Genomic DNA, 19,910 nt, shown 5'->3' with positions numbered 1-19,910 from the left:
TCATTTAGTTAAAAGTCGACATTTCGACTTTTTGCATTTTATGAAAAGTCGATTTTTTCAACTTTACGACTTTTTCATTTAAATAAAAGTCGACTTTTTTAGACTTTTTCCGACATACTTTCTACTTTTTTCCGACTATTTTTTGACTTTTTTCGAGTTTTTCCGACTACTTTATAGTTTTTGACTTTTTTTCCACTTTTTTAAAATTTTTGACTTGTTTCTACAATTTTCGATTTTTCGACTTTTTACGACTTTATTCGACTTTTTTCGACTTTCAGACTTTTCGGCTTTTTTCGACTTTTATTCATAAAGTCGACTTTTCGACTTTTTTCACAGACGATAGTCTAGTTATCGACTTTTTTGAAACAAAATAGTCGACTTCGACTTTTTTCGACAAAAAGTCGATTGTTCGATTATTCGAAAGTCGATTTATAGAACCTTAGTTAATATACCTCGAACGGCAGGGGCACAATACAATTTAACCCTCTTAAACTAACGTAGTATACTGACAGACACCAAAAAATCTGAAAAATTAGATTTTTCAATTTGCATCTTGTCAATAAACACTGTTTAACATGCATTGTCGTGTCGAAGTTAAATAAATATTTTAATAAAAATCGACTATAAACAAAGAAAGTTTTAAAATAAAGAGATCTTAGAAAATATAAGCTTTCAAAAATGATGTCTTGCAAACACCACACGTCAGTAAAATAGTTATACAAAATCCACCTCAATCGCAGAGGGTTAAGTGTAATAAATATCAGCTGATTGAGCATCACCCACCTTATACGAAAACGACTTCAAAACCACCTTATGTAAATTCACCTTAACGTCAACAATTACTCTTCATCCTACTTTATTGTCTTTCCACTTACTCTCATCACATGCCGACACACTGCCACACTAGCTATCTCACTCGCTCTAGCACAATAGCAATTGGTATTTGTCATTTTTAATTTATTTCGCCGCACTTATAATTAAATGTCGGTCGCAACGTGAAATTTCCGCAGAATTCTTAAGAAAAATTAACAAAAATACCGTGAAAACTTGAAAAAAAATCACAATTAACAAAACATTTTTGTAAAATTATTATTAAACATAAACAATTTTATAAAAAAACTAAAATTGTCTTAAAATATCTAAAGAAACAAAGACAATTTGAGGTAAAGTTTTTTTTTTTCGCCAACCAACGAAAAACAGTTGAACAACAACGTACACGAAAAATAAAAAGAAAAATTAATAAAGAAACCCAGATTTTTTTTTGAGAATTGTTAATATTATTTTTTAAATTGTTCAAAAAAAAATTGTTTAGTTTGTTGTTATTGTGCTAAGTTTAATTATTAAAATTAAAAAGTGTTTTTTTTGCTTGGAAAGTGTGTGTCTTTGATTTTAGTGGTGGAGTAAAACAAGAAGATGAGACAAAAATTGCTGATATCACACTTGAAAGAAAGTTGACCAGCAGCAATAGCAGAACATTTGTCTTTTTTTTTTTTTTTAAATTCCTTTACTAAGACTCCACAAAGTTTTGTGTACAAAGTGTAATTGTGATTTTAAGAAAATTTTAAAATTTTAAACAAAATATTAAAAATTTTTAACATTTGCTGCTTATTTCAGACAACCAACAGAAGCAGATTATTCAAGTGAATTTTAGTAAAATCTGTTTCTGTTTTACAAAAAACTTACAGGTAAGTCTGACATTCTGACAATTTAACACCAACATTTTAGTTATAATTAACAAATTAACACTTAGTTTTATTAAATCAATATGAGAAATTCTACTAGTTGCTTTTAAGTATTTTCCATAACCCCTAATCCTCTCAAATAGCTGTAGCAGTCCTCCGTATGCTATGAGCTAATTCCCCGTAACAAAATTTTTTTCAAGAAAAGAATGAGGTTAGAAAAGTTCAAACCGGCCGGTTGTAAATGAAGTTCTTTTTTTTCTATTTATTTTTGTTTTGCAAAGTATCCCAAAATTATTCTTATTAATTTGCATACGCTGGCAAATTGTATTTTACATATTGCTACTGCGGCTCTGCTTTGCCTGGTGATATTTATATTCAAGGCATAAAATTGAAAGAAAAAAAAAAAAGAATTATATTTGCACAAACATTTTTTCTTATTATTTACATTTTACCATTCTTTGTTAATAAGTTTTGCAATATTATTGTTTAGCCTCTCCTTCACTCTCCAGTTACTTTGTCTCTAAGTTCTTTGTTTTAGAAAGTATATATTTTTATAAACTAGAATAGCTAATAATTTATTTGATTTTTTTTAGTTGTTTATTTGCATTTTCATGTTTATTTTGTTATGTCTTTTTTGTATTTTTCATTATGCGGCGAATTAATTAATAATTTTCCGGCGAATTGCTGGTACCGGCAAATTATTGTTTTTTGTTTTTATTATCATACAGAGTTGCTTTACAATGTAGTAAATAGTTGATTTGGTCATAATAACCCCATGTCTATATTAGACAAATATTTATCACGTCGGCAGAAAAATTATCAGTTTTATGATTATGTTAATACATAGGGGTAACACAGATAATTTTATTGTAATAATATTTTAGTAAAACAATTAAAATTAAATGCCAATTTTGTAAACAAACACTAATTTCACTAAAACTCATGTTTATAATCAATTTTGATTGCACAAAAAAATCTAAACAATTTTTACAATAAAATGACATTTGTTAGCAACACAACGTTGTCAAAACAATTGTTTCGACAACAGTGTCATAACAACGTTATAACGCTAATAAATGCATTCTGTACCTGCTAATTTTTTCTATCATGATAACAATTTGACTTTTAGCATAAGAAATATTTGTCTTGTATAGACATTATTCTGTAAAATAAGTTTTTTTTTTTTTTTTTTTTTTTTAAGCGTACAATTTGTTAATTTTTCAGCAATTCAATGGGGAGAAAAAGTAATACACGGTCGTCAATGACATTTTGTATACCCTACATCACTATAGCGGGCTATATTCGTTTTTGCTGAAGTACTTTCTGAATTTAGAATAATTTTCTGAGTACATTTAGCTATGTTATGTCTGTGTGTCCATAAAAATCTTGTGTGCACTCTAAAGGTCGTAGTTTTTAAGATAATTTTAATGAAATTTGTGTCTTATTATGCTTTTGAGCTAATGACTAAATCTATCGTTTAAATCGGTGCATTATTTCGTACAGCCCTATCTAAACGTAACCCCCTAATAGGGCTTTTGAGCTCATAAATATGTTAAATGTTTTTGTATCATTTCAAAAAATTGCAAAACTAAGTTTCATATAAGATTTAATTTCATAATGATCGGTCTTTATTTGATTCTATCCGCCTTACAAAGACCCCTTCATAAAATAAATTTCATATAAGATTTAATTTCATAATGATCGGTCTTTATTTGATTCTATCCGCCTTACAAAGACCCCTTCATAAAATGAATTGATGGTCAAAATTTGAACACTAATACCACCATGATAATCTGTATAAATAACTAAAGTAGATGTAAATCTCTCTAAAATTAAATTAAATACTTTATTATTAAAATATAATCGACAGTTATAATTTTTTAATATCAATTAAATGAGCAAAGCAAAAGGCAGAAAAAAATGTAACTGTTTTATGGGGAATCCCATAATTTTTACTTTTCGAAATGATAAACTTAAAAGCAATTCGCAAATCTTAAATAAGTTTAAGGGGAATCCCAAATATATATGTATATTATTTAAATAATAAATTTCATTATGTTATAAACATGTTTTAATAAACTCTCTTTTTATTTGTTTCAATAGCACTTTAAATTTATCCAGAAATATAGAAAACATATAAAAGAACGCTAAGTAGAAGAAGTTAGGCAAACATAAGGTGCGTGTGCGAAATTGAATTATGACGCAGCATACGCAACCAGTTGGTGCTGGTCAACACCAACACCAGCAACATCAGCAGCAAACTTCTACGCCACAGCAACAACAACAACATCAAACAACAACGACACCAAACACTAACAACAACAATACGAGCAATAATAACAATTCTTCAACAACGCCTACAACCACAAATAACAATCAAACTCAAACTGTAGCTGTACAGCAACAACAGCCACAACATCAACAAAACAACAATAATAACTATCAATCGCAACAACAACAACAAAATGCCACTGGTGGCCAAATATTTAATCCCCAAATACCCTCAGCAAATGTTTATGTACCAACACTTGGTATGCCAGCAGCAGCCGCTGCTCATCATCATCATCCACAACAACATCATCACCATCAGCCGGGTGCAATGTATCAGACAATGATACCAGCCGCCATACCAAGTAATGTTTATGTCAACAATGTTACCGCCAATGTGAATTTACATGGTTGGCCTCATACTGTACCACATGGCGCTTGGGTACATCCCGGTGGTACACCACATTATATACATGGAGATTCGCCATCAGAACAGGTAAGTGTAAATAAGAACTTATATAGATTTTAGTTCTAGTTCAGCTCTAGTTCAGTTCTAGTTCAGTTTTAGTTCAGTTCTAGTTCAGTTCTAGTTCAGTTCTAGTTCAGTTCTAGTTCAGTTCTAGTTCAGTTCTAGTTCCGTTCTAGTTCAGTTCTAGTTCAGTTCTAGTTCAGTTCTAGTTCAGTTCTAGTTCAGTTCTAGTTCAGTTCTAGTCCAGTTCTAGTTCAGTTCTAGTTCACAAATTATCTTATATTATTATGTTTCAGGGTGCTCCTGTCATTCAACCAATGGGTGGCATGCCCGTTACTATACAAGCACCAAATGCCTTAGGTGGCCCTGTTATGAATCCTAATCACAATGCTATCAGTGGTGGTACTCGTGGATCTCGTCGAGTTCGCGGACGTGGTGGCACTAGTGGCTCAAGACGTGGTGATTACAATATGCAAAGACATCCTCAACCCGAAGGCAGTCCAGCACCACAACAAGGCGGACAAAATAATCCGCAAGATATGCAAGGACAACAGACAACAGATGGTCAACAGATGATGACAGCCCTACCACCATCATATGTGCCACATCCTCAATATGCTACCCATGCACCACAATATCCCTATGCTTATCCAACTTTCTTTGCACCACAACAACATATGATACATCCCGGTCAAAGTGCTGCTGCACAACAGGCAACTGGTACTCCACTATACTTCTCTACAATGCCTGTTTATAATGGACCCCAAATGTATAATTATGGTTATTATTTGCCACCCGTTATGAATCAATCGGAATATCAATATGGCGAAGAGGTGGGAGTTGCTGGTCCTCTGGGTGAGGAACGTCAGCCTGTGGGTGAAGGCGGCGCGATGATGTGGCACCAACAACCGATATATACTGATGAGTACGGCATGAGTCCTGCTGATATGCATGCTGTTTCCTCAGATGATATAAATCATAATGCCTCCTCTATGGGTTCGGCTAATGAAACACCCAATCTTTTAAGTCCCAACTATACTCCCATGTATGACCAAATGACACAACAAATGGGAGTTATGCATATTTATGATGATCCCCAAATGGGTCAAATACAAGTTATGCATCCTCAGGCTGGAGTGCCACAGGTTAGTAAATTTTTGTTTATTTACTAAGAAAACTTATTTAAATTACTATTGTTTTTTTTCTTCAATTTAGCTGGAAGAAGAATTATCTGAATGTGGTTCACAACCTTCTACAGCACCCATACAAATGGTACCAGCTGTTACTGCTGCTGTTCCACCTCCTCCTATGACTATAGAACCACATTTTATACCAGTCACAGGTGGTGCTATAATGCCAATCGATGACACTCTCACACCCATTGCAACAACACCTCAGCATCAACAACAGATTCAACAGCCAGCACTTCATCAACAACAACAGCAGCCATCATCAATCACTGGGGGTAAGTTTTATGTTTATTGTTTTTTAAATTCAATTATTTAGTTGGCAAACATTATGCTGCAGTCTGTTTAAGTTTAAACTACTGGACAAATGTTTTATTTTAAATATAGTTAAATTGCTGTATTTATTAGTCAGTTTGTTTTTATTGTTTTGTCCAAATATCTCTGCCAATATATGAGATTAAAAACGAGTGTTTATTTCATAATGTTTTAAGACTTTTTTGGATCTTTAAATGAACATTAGAAAATCTTTTTATGATTCATATGTTCGAATATTTTAACTGATTATTCAACAACTGTTAATTAAAATAGGTCCCAAAGATAGATATCTTATTTCACAAAGAATTTAATTTTCATCTAAAAATTAAATTTATCATGAAAATTCAGTTTTTTCTTAAAAAGCGCATGAATAACATCGCTCCCTAGATTGTTGTATCGAATTTCGATGAAAGCCTTCTATAGTTGAAACGAAAAGTCGAATTTTCGACATTTGCATTTAGTTAAAATTCGACTTTTTGCATTTTATGAAAAGTCGACTTTTTGCATTTTATGAAAAGTCGATTTTTCGACTTTTTTCATTTAATTAACTTTTAAGTATTTTATAAATAGTCGACTTTTCGACTTTTTCCGAATTTTCCGAATTTTCCGAGCTTTTTCGACTTTTCGTCTTTTTCTGACTTTTTTTACTTTTCCGACTTTTCGTATATTTTTCGTCTATTTTTTGACATTTTTCGAGTTTTTCCGATTATTCTAAAGTTTTTGATTTTTTTTCAACTTATTTAAAATTTTCAACTATTTTTGCCTTTTTTCTACTATTTTCGAGTTTTCGACTTTAAACGATTTTTTCCTACTTTTTTCGACTTTATTTCGACTAATCGACTTATCAACTTTTCGACTTTTTTTTTTGACATTCTGACTTTTCGACTTTTTTTCCAAAGTCGACTTTTCGACTTTTTTCGCAGACGATAGTCAAGTTATCGACTTTTCTCACAGACGATAGTCGAGTTATCGACTTTTTTATAACCAAATAGTCGATTTCGCATTTTGACTTTTTTCGACAAAAAGTCTATTGTTCGATTATTTGAAAGTCCATTTAAAGAACATTAATAAAGAGTATTCAATGCCTTCCACATGCTCTATATTCCTCAAGAATCCTTTTTTGATTGCTGTCTACCTACAATCTATACTAACTTTGAACTTTTCTGGACTTGTCCTTTTGCACTCCAAATGAACTGCCTGTATGAGATATTCTTGACAATGTTTTTAGTTCGGCCCTCGTTACTTCCTTTCTCTTCCCTTTATAACAAATATATTCGCTCTTTCGTTGTATATTATTTCCAAGTAAACAGGTACCTATATAATACAAAGCTTATCTCTTGAAGAGAACACGTTTAAGGGCCTCCAATTTTATCACTTAATATAGTCCCAATTTTCTTCTGGCTGTCGATTGCAATCGAACTTATATATGTACTTATATCCAAGAATCATGTACTCTCTGGAAAGCTTTTTTCTCCAAAGAAGTCTTCCAGGTTATTGAAGAATAAGTTAAAGTTGGTTTCATCACGCTTTTACAAAGCCAGTGTGGGTATCATAGTGGTGGCCATATTTGTCTTTTGTTCTTTAACAAACTATATTCACTGTCACATTTGCAATCTATTTAAAATAATTCCCTGAAAAACCTTACAATAATTAATGATGTTACATACATACATATGTATAAGAAGAAATGTCGCTCAAGATGTTTCAAGAGACATGTGCAAGACCCACATCTATCTATTTTGTATCAACTATACTATAGTTACTTTTCTTCCCTTTGTAAAATAACTAAACTAGTATAAAATTGAAAATTTATTACTTTTCTTATAAAAAAATCGCTTCTAAGGTCAATTATTTTTTTTAATCTAAAATCTAAAGAGTTTTTCTTTAAATGGCAACAAAGAAAAAAACTATTTATACAAAAAAAAAAAGAAATATTTAAAACACACATATAAAGTCAATACTACTAACGTACTAAAATAAATAGACTCGTGATGATTTTGTAAATACTATATATAGTATATCATATGTCCCTATTTGAACAAATCCAAATTCAATAAAAAAAACATCAATCATTACTATAGTGTAATACTTGCTGTATTACTATATACTAGAACAACGTATTCGGTTTTCTTATTGTTTTTGCTAAACTACTAAAGTACTCTTGATTATTATTGTTTTTATAAAATACTATATTGAATTTTTGTTGCTTAGTTGAGTCGTTTTTTCCAGCTACATATATCCATCACATGTTTATATGTAGTAATAAACTATAGTATTGGTCTACAATATCATTATGTGTTTTGTTGCGTCCATTGTTATCAGTTCTTTCGTTTTGAAATTTTATTATATAGTTTTTTTTGCATTTTCATTGGAATCAACTATTAACCGTCTATATGTTTTAATGACAAAACCAATTAACTATGTGTAGAATTTTTGAAAATAAGTGTTTGAATTTGTTTTGAAAAAAGGAAATATTTTATTTGTTTAGTTATTTAAAATGAGAGTAGTTAAGTTAATTACTTAATTTTGATAAATTGCAGTAGGTAGAGGTGTTTTATTGAACTTTATTTTTAAATTGACGTAATTTTAGCTTTTTTTGTTTTAATAATATTAACCTTAAATGCCAACTTATATTCTGATTGTTACTTAATTTCTGGATTGATACTCAATTTAATTCGTCATTTGACGAATTCTAAGACCAATTTGTAGAAAATACAGTACAGCATCAACGTAATTAGAACTGAGCTAGAACTGAACTAGAACTGAACTAGAACTGAACTAGAACTGAACTAGAACTGAACTAGAACTGAACTAGAACTGAACTAGAACTGAACTAGAACTGAACTAGAACTGAACTAGAACTGAACTAGAACTGAACTAGAACTGAACTAGAACTGAACTAGAACTGAACTAGAACTGAACTAGAACTGAACTAGAACTGAACTAGAACTGAACTAGAACAGAACTAGAACTAAACTAGAACTGATCTAAAACTGAAATAGAACTGAACTTTTTTAAAAACATTTATTTTCACCCTCGTATACATATTTTGTATAAAAACCGATAATTATTTCTCAATGTGTTCTGATAAAATGGTCAGTTTATAGATAAAGACAAAAACGTAATAATTATATACTACATAAATGTGGAATTATTTCTACAGCATTTGTGGGTTAATAATCACAATTAAATAGACTTTATCTAAAGCAAAAGATAAAATGAAATCACACCTTAAATAACAGCTAAATAAACAATAAATAAATCCAAACAAATAAACTTTATTTTGCACCGTAACAAAAAGGATAATTATTAAAAAAGAAAAGTAAATTATGAAATAAATTATACTTCTTATAATGTATAAAAACTACATTACAACAGCAACAGCTGTGTGAAAAATTATTAAATAAAATTGATATCAAATTATTGCACATTGCATGTGTTTTTGCAAATAAATTAAAAAAAATAATAAAAAATTCAAAATAAATATAACATGAAGACGTAGTGAATCATATTTTTAGAATATAAACTCATTAACTTAATAATGGACGGAAGCTTTTATTTTCTATACTGTACCACAAAACAAAGATATTTTCATTCTGTTAAAAAACATTCTTTGTTACTAGACACAGCAGAAACAATAGGATTTATAATTTTATTTTATTTTTTCAATAATTATTAAAGTCAATGACTGCGTTTTGATAAAAGAACAACAACAGCGCAAATTTTTTTGTTATAAATATACATTTTGTTTTGTTTATGTAAGAAATTGTTGTCATTATATTGACATGGATAATAAAATTGACTCTTCGAAAGGGATGTTTGTTTGGCAATGATAAGGAAGCAAAAATTGAAGCGGTCGTATTGAAGTAAAAGTAAAATAGCAGTTTGCTTAACTTTTAAAAAGTTGTAAAATTTTTATAGATTTTCTTTACGGTATTTATGTGGCAACAGGTGTTGGGGTATTTTGTTAAGGAGATGTGTGATTTTTATGAGATATTTGACTTTATTAGAGCATTAGAACGTTTCCATTGCAATTCTCTTCTTTAAGAAAGATATATTTAATAGAAAGACAAACAAAAAAAGAAAAATCTTTAAGGTTCGAAGGACTCCGGTTATAGTTCTTATCAAACGATTTTGATCTAAACATTATAAAAAGAGGAAAGAGAAAGTAGATGTGTGAATCCCTGTTGTAGTCTTCAGCCATGAAAGCTTATTCAATGATAAATCTACCAGATAAAATGGGTTATATCCAAAAGTATTCTCCAGTTAGTTGTAAAACTTGATCTCTTAACATTTTAGCCTAAGATTCTGTATTCCAGGACAATGGTTACTTCAAACGTCTATATTTCTTTACCTTTATCTCATAATCTGTAGAAGTCCCAATGTGGTCCCAATAGCAGAGTCCTAAGACTTTAGTCCAATAAGTAAATTGGTTGCGTTTGCATTGAGTCTTGATCATAAGACCTTTAACAGCTTTGTAATCAATTCTACAATTCCAGGAATTGTTATTAGAGATTTTTTTAATATTTACAGATTGGTAGTGAGAGAGAATAATATCATGGTTTTCAAGCTACTAAGTCCTAGCCTGAATTCTCCAAAAACGATCGTCTGTCTAAAGTTATTTTCTCATAGGTTTGCAAGATTAAGGACTGATAAATCTTGGAATATTGGAATATTGATCTATTCTGATCTGTTGTAACAGCTTAAACTGTTTTTTTAATTCGAAAGTCTAAGCCAATAAATTGGGCCACTTCCGGGCCACTTCCGGTCCGGATTTAATCATTCTTGATTGTACTTGCCGAGCATCAATATCAGGAATATTGAGTATATTTTCATTCTGTACTAGTAACTAGTCATCAAGGAAACAGTGGATGTTGTGGATCCAGATGGAACACCAGTGAGCTTTTTGCAGCTGTCCTTACGTTCTGCTTACTTTTAAGATCAGTTTTCATCATCTTTTAACCTGCTGAGTTAAGAGTTTTTGGCTAAAAAGAACTTGTTTGACTGACCTGATCATTGATCGTGTTCGGTCCAGATGTTATCATTCTTGGCTGTACTTACCGGGCATCAACATCAGTAATATTGAGTATATTTTCATTCTGTACTAGAATTTATGATGCAGTAACTAGTCATCAAGTCATCCATGACATCTAACGTTGCAGTGTCATGGATGAAATGTTGCATAATGCAGCAACTAGTCATCAAGGAAACACTAGATGTCTTGTACCCGGATAGAGCACTTTCAGTCGCTCTCCCCCATTATAGTGTCATGAGTTTACTTTTAATATCGGAGGGAGGGTTAAGATAAGTGTCCATTATGAAATAGATCCGAAATAGATAGATAGATTTTGAAAATAGTATTTTTCAAAAGAAAAACTAAAAGCTATACTTGAGTGTTAATTGTTTATTGTTAATACTATTAAAATACTTTAAATTTAACTGATAATTGTGATTATTTAAAATACAGTTTCTAAATTTATTATTTAGTGAGCTTTTCTAATTTCATTTAATCAAAACATGTTTTAGTTTTCAAATCTATTTAATGTAGTAAACTTTAGAAATGAATGTGTAAATGTGTAAAATGAAGTTAACCTTAGTTGGCAACAATAATAAATATTTTTATAGAATTCTAATGCATCATTTTTATTTTTAATTACAACAGCATTCAATTAAAGCTGCACAAAAAAAAAACTACCCTCATATTGTTGCAAAATAAAAACAAGTAAGAAATTATAGTCGGATGAGGCCGACTATATGATATCTTACATCTGTTACAAAAATAAAATGTGATTTAGTTTTCATTATAAAGTTGAATTATACCTTGCCTCAGGTATACTTAATAAAATAATAGGTTTCATCTCCGGACCATAGAATATTGCGACATGCGGTTTTATGTCAAGGTTTATAAGCCCTATTTGGGGGTTCAGTTGTATAGAGGCTAGGTGAAATAATGAACCGATCATAACCATTTTTAATAGGCCTAGTCCCTGGAAGATCATGCGCCAAATTTCATTGAATTGTCTTCAAAATTGCGAACTGTATCTTGATTACAAGGTTTATATGGACGGACGGACGGAAGGACATAGCTAAATCGACTCATAAAATTATTCTTAGCCGATTGGTATACTTTAAAGTGGGTATAGGACCATCAGCACAAACCCAATGTAGGGTATAAAAAAGGTAATTTTGAACAAACAAACTCTAACCTAGACAAAAACAAATCAGTGGTTGGCTGCTATAAAATAACAGGAGCAGAAAAGTAACTAGCGAAACTTTTCTAATTGCTCTTTAAATTCAATATAAGTGTTAAAATCTCTTTGTGTCCATTACGGCTGTAGAGTACAGTAATTTATTTTGTACTTTTTACAATTTACACTTAAACTTGTATTTACATACATATTTAGACAGTTTTGCAAATACATAGTTTTAGTTTGCATTTTCAATTTCAATCAATTACATTTACAAAAAAATGAATCTATTTACAGGTTTTTTAATGTTTTTTTAAGTTGTTTTGCTATTTTGTGTTTTTTTTTGAGAAACTTTTATATTATTATGGAATTTGTAAAATTTTATTTAATTTCTCAAATATTTGTCAATTTTAATTAATTATGTGTTTATAATATTTTTAAATTTAAATAATTTTGATTTTTGTAATTCCGAGTTGTTAAATGTCTTTTATAATTAATTTATAAATTATTGAAAACAATGAAATGCGGATGCAATATGTTATTTTGTATTGATTGCAATTTGATTCATATAAACATAAAAATCTGATTGAAAATGTCTTTTTAAAGGAGATCAATCTGTTAAATTGATAAAAAAACGAATACATTTAAGCCCTAAGTCTGGCCCTATCTCACGGTGGTCTTTTTCATCCATTGGGTGAATAAAACTAAGCAACAACTCACCATTGCCCCTTTGTGTACAATATACGTATATGGATGGTCCGGTCCACTATATGTACACTTTGCTCAAGTAGTCGAGCTATCTAATCTTTTGCCATAATAGCCCTGTTTGGGAAGGACAGGTGTCATGAGCAAGCTCAATGTAAAACTGACAATAATATCACCCAACCATACTACTGATATGGCTCTATTGATTCGGCAATAGCACCTAGAGGTTCCACGGAAGACTTTATTTCAGTGATCACAAAGAACCACTGTGATAAGTCTATATCTACACTGAATGTTATGTTAGCCAGGGATTTTTCTTGAAAAAAACTTTTGAGGGTTTACGTTGTCACAGATTCCCTGTATTTTATTCATTGACTATCAACTCATTCTAAGCATTTAGTTCAACAGTCACACATTTTGGAACTCCCCTAAGCAGCTACGAACTATTCTTAGTGCGACTCAATCAAAGCCATTACATGAATTACATTACACGGAATAAACCAAACAATTACCGGTTGGGCATAACGAATAAGAAGGACAATATAATAATCAAGGTTTCCCATAAAATATTGAAGAAAATCTGTTCTGTCATTAATTCCAACAATCTCCTGGACATAACCGAACTAATCTTTCTGCTATTTAACCTCAACCATTACATGAACAGGGCACTAAATCAACCAACCAATAACAGGTCAAATCCTGACCAACTGACTGCCGTAGTACCAGATTATATGGTTCTCTGGTCGGACTGTGAGTAAAAAGTTTCCAACAAATGACCAAAGAGGCTAATGACTCCTGTAGTTTAGTATTTCGACATGACTAAACTTATTGGTTGCATAGCTTACACTCTTGATTGCAATATCGTCAAGGTGACAGTGCAATAACACCATGGCAGAGGCTTCACCAAGGTAACATGCCCCCGGGGGGAGGATCAGAGACATACAATCAGATGCAAAATGATTGGCGGCAGCGCAACCATTTTTGGTCGGCGCGGCTTGCAAAATATAACCGGCCGCCAGTCGCCGCCGCTTTGAGCCATTTCGGCTTTCGATATAAGGCTTTATAAACTGTAAATTATTTCCTTTTATATTTGATTTGTCTAAACTATTACTGATTATAACAAATCAGAAAATTAAAAGAATTCGGCTCTTTGCTAATAAATGATTCAACAACTTGTTTTCGATTTGTTAATAGTTTATATATATATTTTTATTTAAAACTTGTTGCTTTTACTTTTTAAATATATTGAAATATTTTGTTTTTACACGTCAAATTGGCGTTAAAAGCCCTTTAAGAGCATTAATGTTGTTTTCTTCTTTTTTTGTGGACTTATTTGATAATTAAAATATGCTCCATTTTTTCTTAAGTAAAACTATAAAATTTTAAACAGAATAAAAAAAAAATTAAAAATTTATTACAAAAAACGTAATTTTTTATAGTTAAAAAAATATATATTAGTAAATTATAAATTAGGCATAGTTTAGTGTCCTTTATATATAAATTTTTTATATTTATAAATTGTTTAGTTTTTGTATTAATTTTTATAAATTTATTATAATTAATTTTATAATAAAAATATTCTATTTTTTTCGATTAAACAAGGTACAATTTCTATCTTTTTAATATGTTGCAAATTTTTAAATAATTTGTACAATTTGTTTATAATTTTTTAAAAATTAAATTAATTGAGTTTTCTTTTTGTTTTTTAACATATTATTTTGTTAATTTTCTTAAAGATAATTTACTAAAATTATGGACACAATTGTTTTTATAGTAATTATTGTTTTGGTTTTTCTTTTTGAGTTTTATAAACTCCACCAGGTTTCAGTTTTTATTATATTCTAAACTAATTTATCGAGCAGGGTGACTAAGACCATACGACCCTATAACCCTAAGACCATATAACCCCCAGACTGAAAGGCTAGCACACTACCATCTAGCCTACCTTGGTACTCTGTTTTTAAATGTATTTCTTTTAAATATGATTTTATAAAAGGCATTTAAAGTATATTTTTAGTTAAAAATTTGAATAGATGAATTCATGTTATATCATTCTAAAATTCTTTTATATTCCTTACGTAAGGTACTTTTAAATTTTAGTACTTTTGGTGGAATTTGTAAAAAAATTCGATTATACCGAATTTGATTTTATCTATAATTTTTTTTAAAATTTTATTTCATTTTATTAAATGTTACATTAGATTTTCAAATATCAGGTGTTATCTTGAGTCTAAAAAAATTTTAAAATATCATAAAGAAATTGTTTTGACATAAAAATTTTAAAACGATCTGATGGAACGCAGCTATTATTGGCAAAATATATACTGGACTTTTTTTTATCACTTTTACTAGTTGTATATGACGAATAACAAGGTCAATGTTGGTTTGTAATCAATTGTTTCTGGACAAGGTCTCACATCAAATAAAGTAAATCTAACAACCTCATGAGGCAATTTACAAGTTTATGTCTTGAAATCTCTTTTTATTAACCCAGCTGGCATTGTTTTTAAATTTTGTGATCATATTCGAATCACTTATGACTCTTCTGCATGATTAAAATTATAACACATTCGCGCTGATTTTTTAATCATAAATGATACATTTGTCGGAAGAAAATGGTATGTTTCCCGTGACTCTTCTAAACGAATCTTTTATGACTCTCATTTCTAATCAGTTCCGACTCATTTTCGAAGCTATTTTGATACATTTGTGAGTCGAAATATTGATCGTTTAAAAGTAATTTTAAAATTTGTATCCATTTTAAGAAATTTGTGAGTCGAAATACTGATTCTTAAAAATCCATTTTCTGATACGGTTTCATCTTCCGATTGAGCGAAATGTAATTACAAAATAAATGTATAAACAGTCTTATTTCGAACATCTAAAGGCTCTATTTATGAATGCTCAAATACGTATATATTTCACATTATAATGCAATTAATAATTGCTTTAACTTTAGGCACACACACAATTTTTTTGACCAACTCTTCTAAAAGAGTCTTTTATAAAACCCTTTTTCTAATCAGTTTCGAATCATTTTTGATTTACGTTACGTTACGAACAAAAACAATAACATAAGATTAAATTTAGATCTTACTTACAACTTCTTGAAATATGATTACAAAATTATTTTGAAAACTATTGTATTTCAAACACCAGAATGATCAATTTATGATTGATCTGCTTTTCGTTGTTGTTTTTTCATATAATCAGTTTGTAATCAGAATATATCAGGATCATCTTTGATCATTTTTAAGCGTGCAATTTATTAATGACTTTTCGGTCATCAAAAGGACTCAAAAAAAGACACAATTTACTGATTAAACATCCAACAATCTTCCAAATACTAGCAGGGTTGCTACGTTACCAACAAAAACAATTATATAAGAATCAATTTTAGATCTTTCAACTACTTGAAATATGAATACGAAATAATTTTGCAAACTATCATATTTTAAACACCAGAATGATCAATTTATAATTGCTATAAATTTTTTTTTTTATAATCTGTGTTTAATCACATATAGATCATTATCAGTTTACTGATTAATCATCTAAAAGCTAGCTGGGATGCCTCAATCTATTCTTGATGATTTGAAAAAAAGTGAGCGCAATATTATAGTTCGTTATACCGATAACTCTTATGTAAGTCCTATCGGACTTAAAACATTCATTATTTTTAAATGATTCCATTAACTCATACTTTCCGCAAGACTCAATGTTGTTTTTTAACACATAAACACTTGGCAGATATTTTGGTTCCATCTATATATATGGGTGGTGTAAATATTAAGGAATCAGAAACTCTGGGCATGAAAATTCAGTGCGATGTCCACTGGACTAAACACATTTTTCGAGTGTCGAAAGAAGCATTCAAGGGTCTCTGTTTTTTTTAAACGGTGTAACACATATTTCACTCCATCTGATCTTCTTACTATATTCACCACTTATATGCGACCGAAAATAAAATACAACTCTCATGTATGGGCCGGAGCTTCGAAGTTTATTTTGGATCTACTCGACCGCGTACAGGAGAGGGTAAAGGTACTTATCGGTGACAGTAGGGTATCTAAATCTATTGATTCACTGGAGCACCGTCGCAACGTGGGGTGTATTTCACTGTTCTATCGATACTATACTGCAATGTGTTCCTTTGAAATTAAGAAACTTGTTCCCGATACCCGTTTATTCTTGCGAAACACACGTCTTTCTTCAAGAACACACCTATTTGTGGCAGATTGGCCAGTGGACCGCACAACACATTACAGGGAAAATTCATTCTTCAGCCGCGGAATAGACTTCATGCAGAGGTATTCCCTGCCACTTTCGATATAAGAAGATTTAAATCAAATGTCCACAAACACTACTCCCTCTATCATCCACAACCTTCTCACAACCTATTTTCCTAGTTACAACGCAATGCTTCGCATAAGTAGGTCCAATTAAAAAAAGTTAAGTTAATCAAAACAGTTAGAATTGATACTAAAACTTTTTGGTGCCTACAAAGAGTGCAATGAGCTTGAACAAAGTAGTCAAGTTAATAAAATTATAATAATAATGAAATTAGTTTTGTTAATTATTATTTCCTTGTTTTTCATCTAATGTAACATTTAATTGAATTAATTCCTAATTTTAATAAAAGTTTTTTTTTCATATTTGTTATATTTGCTAAGCTTTTTTGTAACACTTTAGGCTTTTTTAAATTATTATGTATACATCACTTGTTTTTCTTGAGTTTTTTTTTTAATTTATTAATAATAGTTTGTTGTTATTTAGTAAAATTTTAAAACTAAAAACTAAAAATATTAATTATAATTTTCTTGTAATACAATTAAGTTTTCACATCACACGGTTTAAGAGTTATTTTTTATTTATTCTTTTACGGTTTCTGAGGTTTTTTATAAAAACAATTTTTCTCTTTAAAAGCTTTCTATCAGATTATAATATTAAATCGTGAGCAGGAAGAAATATTTGCTAACATATTTAAAGCTTAAATACTTGAGAGCTTTTTCATCAATTTATTTTGTGCTAAATTTTTGTTAGTTTTTAATTTAAAGAAATTTCTTAAAAAAAGTTTTAAACTGAGAAGAGTTAGGGTTTTTTTTAGATTTTATGTGTAAAAATCTAAATTTCTAAAATTTTTAAAAAAATGAGCTTAAAAGTTTTTGAATTAAGCTTTTTTCATAATTTTCTGTTATTTTTTATCTTTTGTTATACAAAATTTTTAATTTAAAGATTTATTAGATAAAAAAGAAGCTTTAAAAGCTTTATTAGAATTAAATAAGGAGCTGAAAAGCTATTAAAAAAAGTTTAAGTACCTCATTGTTTTTAATACTTTTAGAGAACAGATGTTATCTCTGAAATTAATAATCTGGTAATTTGGCTTTGTTAGTGAAATTTAAATTTCATTTAAGTTTTCAACCTTTTTTTTTTAATAATTATGCTTACTTAATAAAAATATATATTTAAGCTTTCATTGAAGCTTTTGAAAAACTAGCATTTTTGAAAAGTTTCTATGGAAAATGTGTGATTTTTTTGAAAGCTTATGAAAAGCTTTAATTGCTGCACTGGTTTTACTGTTTTCTAGAGTTTTCATGAGGAGAAAGCTTTTTTAATAATTATGCTTTTTTAGTTATTGAAGCTTTTGAAAAGCTTGTATTTTGGGAAAGTTTTTATGAAAAATTATGATTTATTTTAAAGATTTTTTTATTAAAGTTCAAGATCTTTTTAATAATTATGCTTCCATAGTAATATATTTATTCAATTTCATTGAAGCTTTTGAAAAGCTTGTTACCTAGGAAAGTTTCCAAAAAAAATATGATTTGTTTTATTTTCAAAAGCTTTTGAAAAGTATTAATAATTTAAGTTTTTTTTCGAATATATTATTTAGTAAAATATGCATTTAGTTTCATTGAAGCTCTTGAAAATCTTGTATCTGAGAAGTATTTCTAAAGGAAAATTATGATTTGTTTTTTTAAAAGCTTTTGAAAGGTCTTAATATCTTAAAAGTTTTTTTTTCGAATATATTTTTAAAAGAGCTTTTTAATGGATTTAATATAATTTCTTTGTCCGTTTGTTAGAGGATTAGTTGAATCTTTGAAATTACATGTTTTGTTAAAAGCTTTTAAGCTTCTTTTCTTCATACAAATGTGTACAGTTAAAAAACTTCCTAATGAATTTTATATAAAAATATTTTCTTTATTCAGAGCATGTTTTTGAAGTCTAAAAAGCTCTTTTTGTTTACAACTTTTTAAGATCGTGAAAAGTTAAGTTAAATCTTTTTTTCTCATAGTACGCAACTTAAAGCTTTTTTGCTCATAGTACACAAACATCAGCTTGTATATATATTTCTAAAAAATGTTTGAAATTATGTTTTTCAAAGGTCTTGAGAGTTTAAACTAATTTTGATATTAGGGCTTGGCATTTCAATCGAAATTCTTTAAGTTTATATTTTGAATTCATTAAGTTCATATTTTGAACTTTCTCGGTAGTGATGATTATTTCCAAAAAGTAATCTAATCTTTGTAAAATTAGTAGTTTAGTTCGGCGCTATTGTAGATGTTAAAATTAATCATAATACTAAAAGCAATTATCCATTAAAGAGTAGTTTTCAGATACTCTCTGAAAAAACTTTCAATATTTCTCCTTAAACTGATAAAAGTTTTGTATTTAAAATTGTCTCATAATTATCTTCAGATCTTTGTGAAATCAATCCCGTTTTGAAAAATATTTTGTGAATATTTGTAAATCTCTTTATTCTCTTTAAAATAAAGCTCAAAATAATTTATGCATTTTTGGAAAATTTAAAAACTCTCCTTTGCTTGTTTGCTCCTTCTCTTAAATTTAAACTTGCAGAATAAGAGATTTTTATTTATACTTTTTTAATATACCTTTATTCCTATTAAAAACATTTGAAAATATCCTATGAATATTTGTTAAATACTTTATGCTCTTTTAAAATTATACTTTAAAACTTTCTCTATTTTGCTTAGTCGCTTCTTTTCATAAACTTTATTATCCTTAAAACTCTTTTGCTTTTTGTGCAAGCATAATGCTTTAGCAAATATTCTTTTTTAAAAAAGTGTGCTTTCTTCTC

At 29.3% G+C, this 19,910-nt stretch overlaps 1 protein-coding gene across 1 annotated transcript in view; it reads left to right on the top strand.

The window, feature by feature from the left end:
• Nucleotides 1-961: 961 nt before the first annotated feature.
• Nucleotides 962-19,910, top strand: part of LOC111682947 (putative mediator of RNA polymerase II transcription subunit 26) — a 58,717-nt gene continuing 39,768 nt past the window's right edge. The window contains exons 1-5 of the mRNA XM_046951278.1: nucleotides 962-1,163; nucleotides 1,615-1,685; nucleotides 3,786-4,446; nucleotides 4,716-5,564; nucleotides 5,635-5,884. Coding sequence (XP_046807234.1) covers nucleotides 3,880-4,446; nucleotides 4,716-5,564; nucleotides 5,635-5,884 — 1,666 coding nt within the window. The 5' untranslated portion in view covers nucleotides 962-1,163; nucleotides 1,615-1,685; nucleotides 3,786-3,879. The remainder of the gene's footprint in view (nucleotides 1,164-1,614; nucleotides 1,686-3,785; nucleotides 4,447-4,715; nucleotides 5,565-5,634; nucleotides 5,885-19,910) is intronic.

The sequence above is a fragment of the Lucilia cuprina genome, chromosome 5 (genome assembly GCF_022045245.1).
Source record: "Lucilia cuprina isolate Lc7/37 chromosome 5, ASM2204524v1, whole genome shotgun sequence".
Taxonomy (NCBI): Eukaryota; Metazoa; Arthropoda; class Insecta; order Diptera; family Calliphoridae; genus Lucilia; species Lucilia cuprina.
The sequence above is the reverse complement of the archived record's forward strand: the minus strand, read 5'-3'. Positions and strand labels throughout refer to the sequence as shown.